General features: G+C 50.9%; 1 protein-coding gene across 2 annotated transcripts in view; it reads left to right on the forward strand.

Moving 5' to 3' along the window:
• ADCY9 (adenylate cyclase 9) overlaps positions 1-4,953 on the forward strand; it is a 165,715-nt gene that overhangs the window by 128,186 nt on the left and 32,576 nt on the right. The window contains exons 4-5 of one of the 2 annotated variants that reach the window (XM_017886371.1): positions 1,919-2,023; positions 3,047-3,264. In XM_017886371.1, the coding sequence (XP_017741860.1) occupies positions 1,919-2,023; positions 3,047-3,264 (323 nt within the window). Of the gene's footprint in view, positions 1-1,918; positions 2,081-3,046; positions 3,265-4,953 lie in introns of both variants that reach the window. The other variant, XM_017886370.1, reaches the window with a different exon arrangement.

Genomic DNA, 4,953 nt, shown 5'->3' on the forward strand with positions numbered 1-4,953 from the left:
ATTATTATTATTTTAAGACAGGATCTTTTTCTCTTGCCCCAGGCTGGAGTGCAGTAGCGCCATCAAAGCTCACTGCAGCCTTGACCTCCCAGACTCAAACAGCTCTCCCATCTCAGCCCCGCAATTAGCTGGGACTACAGGCACACGCCACCAGGCCAGGCTCATTTTTATACTTTTTGTTGAGGCAAGGTTTTGCCATGTTGCCCAGGCTGGCCTCAAATTCCTAGACTCAAGCCATCCTCCCACTCCAGCCTCCCAAAGTGCTGGGATTACAGATGTGAGCCACCACACCCGGCCAATTTCATTTAATTTCATTTCATTCTTAGCAACATGTCTTCACTCTTGTTTTATAGATGAGGGAACTGAGGTAAAGTGATTTGAACAGTCTCCTAGCTAGTAAGGACTTGACTAGGGTTTGAATCCTAGTTTGTGAGAAATAAAGGCTTTGCTCTTTTTAGTGTACCTGTATTAAATCTTGCCTTCTCTTTTCTAGGTCCATTAATTCCTATAAACTTTTAATTACTCCTAGATCTGGAAATCATGTACCTCGGATTATTCAGCCCATCTTATGAGACTAGCTCACCATCACACGGAGCTTAAGAACCTTGGATTTGTGTCCTAGCATAGTTGGTGACCAGTTTATTTACTTAGTAACAGCTTTGTTGAGATATAATTCACATACTATAACATGGATCTTTTTGGCCAGGCACGGTGACTCGTGCCTGTAATGCCAGCACTTTGGGAGGCCGAGATGGGTGGATCACCTGAGGTCAGGAGCTCAAGACCAGCCTGGCCAACATGGCAAAACCCCGTTTCTACTAAAAATACAAAAAAAATTAGCCAGGCGTGGTGGCAGGCGCCTGTAATCCCAACTACTTGGGAGGCTGAGGCAGGAGAATCACTTGAACCCAGGAGGCAGAGGTTGCAGTGAGCCAAGATCATGCCACTGTACTCCAGCCTGGGTGACGAGTGAAACTCCGTCTCAAAAAAAATTAAAAAATCAATCTTTTTAAAGTGTACACTTCAATGGTTTTTAGTATATTTAGCAAAAGGTTGTACAACCATCACCATGGTCAATTTTAGAACATTTTTATCATCCCAAAGAGAAACCCTGTTGAAATACCACAAACCAGGTGGCTTTTAAACAACAGAAATATATTTCTCACAGTTCTGGAGGCTGGGAAGTCCGAGATCAAAGTCCCAGAAGATTCAGTGTCCAGTGAGGACCCGTTCCTGTTTCCCGGATGGTGCCTTCTCCCAGGGTGGGAGGGACGAGGGATTTCTCTGGGGCCTCCTTTATGAGGGCACTAATCCCATTTTGAAGACTTGTCCCCCATGACCTAATTACCTCCCAAAGCCTTGTCCCCCCAATGCCATCATCCCCTTGGGAATTAGGATTTCCGCATCTGACTTTTGAGGAGACACAAACATTCGAACCGTAGCAAACCCCACACCCCTTAAGCAGCCACTCACCCTTCCTGCTCCCATCCCGCCTGGTCACCGTGAATCTGCCTTTTCCCTCTAAGGATTCACCTTTTCTGAATATTTCACGTAGACGGGATCACGTCATATCTGTGCTGTGTCTGGCCTCCCTCACCGTGCTGCGGCAGGCGTCAGTGCTTCCATCTTTTTCATGGCTAACAGCCCCTTGTTCGAATAGACCAGTTTGTTGATCCATTGTGCAGTCAGTGAGCATTCCCGGTTCCACGTTTCAGGTCATGTTGTGTTCGTGCACGGGATTCTGTGTGTTTCCACTGTCACAGGTGGCTTTCAGCTCTTCCCTGAGTGCTTCTGTGCGCCTTCCCCTTGCTCACCGCCATGCTGCGTGACGGCAGATTGCAACAGCGGGGCCTGCCTGCATTCGTGGGGGCAGTCGTGGTTTCTGGGTGTGTCCCCACAGTCTGTGTTTTTCCTCTAGACCTGCCCTTCATGCGGAATCACATTTGCTCCCAAATCTGAAGCCGGCGCCGAGGGAGGAGCACCTCAAAACGGCTGCCAAGACGAGCATAAAAACAGCACCAAGGTAACAAGCTCATGGCTGTTGTTCCTGTCAGTTCCTCTCCTGGCGCATCCACCCAAGGTGACATTCCTGTCTTGTCGGCTTCTTAGTTCTGAGAGTAACTCCTCTTGGGTAACACCACTCTGAACCACGGGTCCTCTGGGTGTTGAAGAGACCGGCAGGGAGCTCGAGGGAGGGTCAGCAGGAACCCACATGGAATCCAGTGCTCAGGGGTGGAGCTGGGCGGGACTCCTTTAAAGGCCAATAAGGGTTTAAAACGCATGGATTCGAGTGTTTTGGGGGAAATTTGTGGTACTGGAAGCTGGACTCAATTTATGATAGAATATAGACGGGCGGAGACAAGAGGGGGTCTTCACGGTGAGAAAGGCTCAGTGAAGAGAGAGGGTAGGAGTTAGGGCAGGCGGCAGGAAGGCTGCCGGGAAAACCAGGCTTGGACACCAGGGCCAGGACTGAGCCCACCCATGAGAGCCTGTCAGGGGCTCATGCAGGCGGCTCCCCTGGGGCCCAGGCTCTCATCCTCCATCTCCCAAAGGATTGTGGGCGCAGGTCACCCCGTGTCTTCCCACAACCACAGTAGACACCCCCGACACAAGCCCCTGTTTCCATCCACCTTTCCTATGCCCTGACAGCCCTGGACCCGTTGTCACACTTCTCCCGGCCCCCCAACCCATGCACTGTGTCCCCGGAACCCTGGTACTGGCCTAAGCAGACTCTGCAGGCCTCGGCTCCTCACTTGCCTCCCTTCCCCTCCACCTCCTCACCAACTCTTCCCATGTCTCACTTTCCTGGCGGCGTGAACACCCAGCATTACCACTGGGCGCTATTGGGTAACAGGGAGGAACAGACGGGTAGTCAGGGCTGGGATTGGAGCAGGTCTGCAGGCGCAGGGGGTTGGGGGGCCCCTGCAGGGCAGAAGGTCCTACGCCCAGTGCAGTGGGGGCCCGCAGCAGAGGTCAGGGTGGGACTGGCATGCATGCCCGGTGCCACTTCACTTCCCCTGTCTGCGTCCTCTTTGTCTCGAGGCAGGCTTCTGGAGGACCTAATCCCAAAACTCAGAACGGGCTTCTGAGCCCTCCCCCAGAGGAGAAGCTCACCAACAGTCAGACCTCTCTGTGTGAGATCTTGCAGGAGAAGGGAAGGTGGGCAGGGGTGAGCCTGGACCAGTCGGCTCTCCTTCCGCTGAGGTTCAAGAACATCCGGGAGAAAACGGACGCCCACTTTGTGGACGTCATCAAAGAAGACAGGTACGATTGGGGCCATCTGGGAAAAGGCAAAGGTTGCAGGCAGAAGACTGCCTTTTTCTTTTTTCTTTTTTTTTAAGACAGAGTCTCGCTCTGCCGCCCAGGCTGGAGCGCAGTGGCGCGATCTTAGCTCACTGAAGCCTCCACCTCCCAGGTTCAAGTGATTCTCCTGCCTCAGCCTGCCGAGTAGCTGGGATTACTGGCACCCACCACCATGCCTGGCTAATTTTTGTATTTTTAGTATAGAGACAGAATTTCACCCGTGGGCCAGGCTGGTCTCCCAACTCCTGACCTAGGTGATCCACCTACCCCAGCCTCCCAGAGAGCTGGGATTACAGGCGTAAGCCACCACACCTGGCTTTTTTTTTTTTTTTTTTTTTTTTTTTTTTTTTTCTCTGTGTTGCCCAGGCTGTAGTGCAGTGGCTCGATATCAGCTCACTGCAACCTCTGCCTCCCGAGTTCAAGTGATTCTCCTGCATCAGCCTCTCAGGTAGCTGGGACTACAGGTACACACAACCATGCCCAGCTAATTTTTGTGTTTTTAGTAGAGGTAGATTTTTAACATGTTGGCCAGGCAGGTCTTGAACTCTTGGCCTCAGGTGATCTGCTCACCTTGGCTACCAAAGTGCTGGGATTACAGATGTGAACCTGTGCCCGGCCTAATGTTTACATTTTGAAATATACAGGCCCAGTCCTTTTATCAAATATTCCTGACGTTGGGTTGGTTGGATTCAGGCTGTCCCTCTGGCCAGGCAGAGACTGCAGAAGGGATGTCGTGTCCTTCTCAGGGTGTCCTTTCCAGGGACACGCAGTGCCCGTGTGTTCCTCATTAGTGATACTAATTTTGATTAATTAGGCAAAGTGGTGCCAGGTTCTCTGATCTAAGGTTATTATCTTCCTCTTATGAGTAATAAGCAATCTGTGGGAAGATACTTGAAGATCTTGTAAATACTTCATTCCCCATCAGAATTCCCTAGCTTTAGCATTCACGGATGATTCTTGCCTCAGTCTTCACTATGATGCCTCAAAGGGTGATTTTCAGCCAGGTACGGTGGCTCACGCCTGTAATCCCAGCACTTTGGGAGGCCGAGGCAGGTAGATCACCTGAAATCAGGAGTTCAAGACCAGCCTGGCCAACAAGGTGAAACCCCCCGTCTCGACTGAAAATACAAAAATTAGCCGGGCATGGTGGCAGGTGCCTGTAATCCCAGCTACTCAGGAGACTGAGCTAGGAGAATCGCTTGAACCTGGGAGACAGAGGCTGCCGTGAGCCAAGATTGCGCCACTGCGCTCCAGCCTGGACAACAGAGCGAGACTCTGTCTCAAAAAATAAATAATAAATAAATAAATGGAGCAGCACAGCTTATAGCAGGGCCACTTCTGCCACTTGGCTGCTAAAATGTGGCCTTGTGCATGTCCTCTCTGCAGCAGTGTGGTGGCTCTTCTCTCCATCCACAGTCCCTGAGTTGGGAGGAGAGAGGGTCAATGTCCCGGCACAGAATTATTTCTCTTCTGAGTATGAGGATGTAGGAAGTTACTGGATACGTGTCACAGAAAGGAGAGTGCCCACTGTGCTGCAGGGAGAGGACGTGGCACACGTGATGAGCTCTACTTTGTGTTGGGTGCACGTGAGGCGTTTGACGTATTTCACCTGATTTACTTCATTTTTTCTTTTTCTTTTTTTTTTTTTTT

Source organism: Rhinopithecus bieti, unplaced genomic scaffold (genome assembly GCF_001698545.2).
Source record: "Rhinopithecus bieti isolate Rb0 unplaced genomic scaffold, ASM169854v2 scaffold_13704, whole genome shotgun sequence".
NCBI lineage: Eukaryota > Metazoa > Chordata > Mammalia > Primates > Cercopithecidae > Rhinopithecus > Rhinopithecus bieti.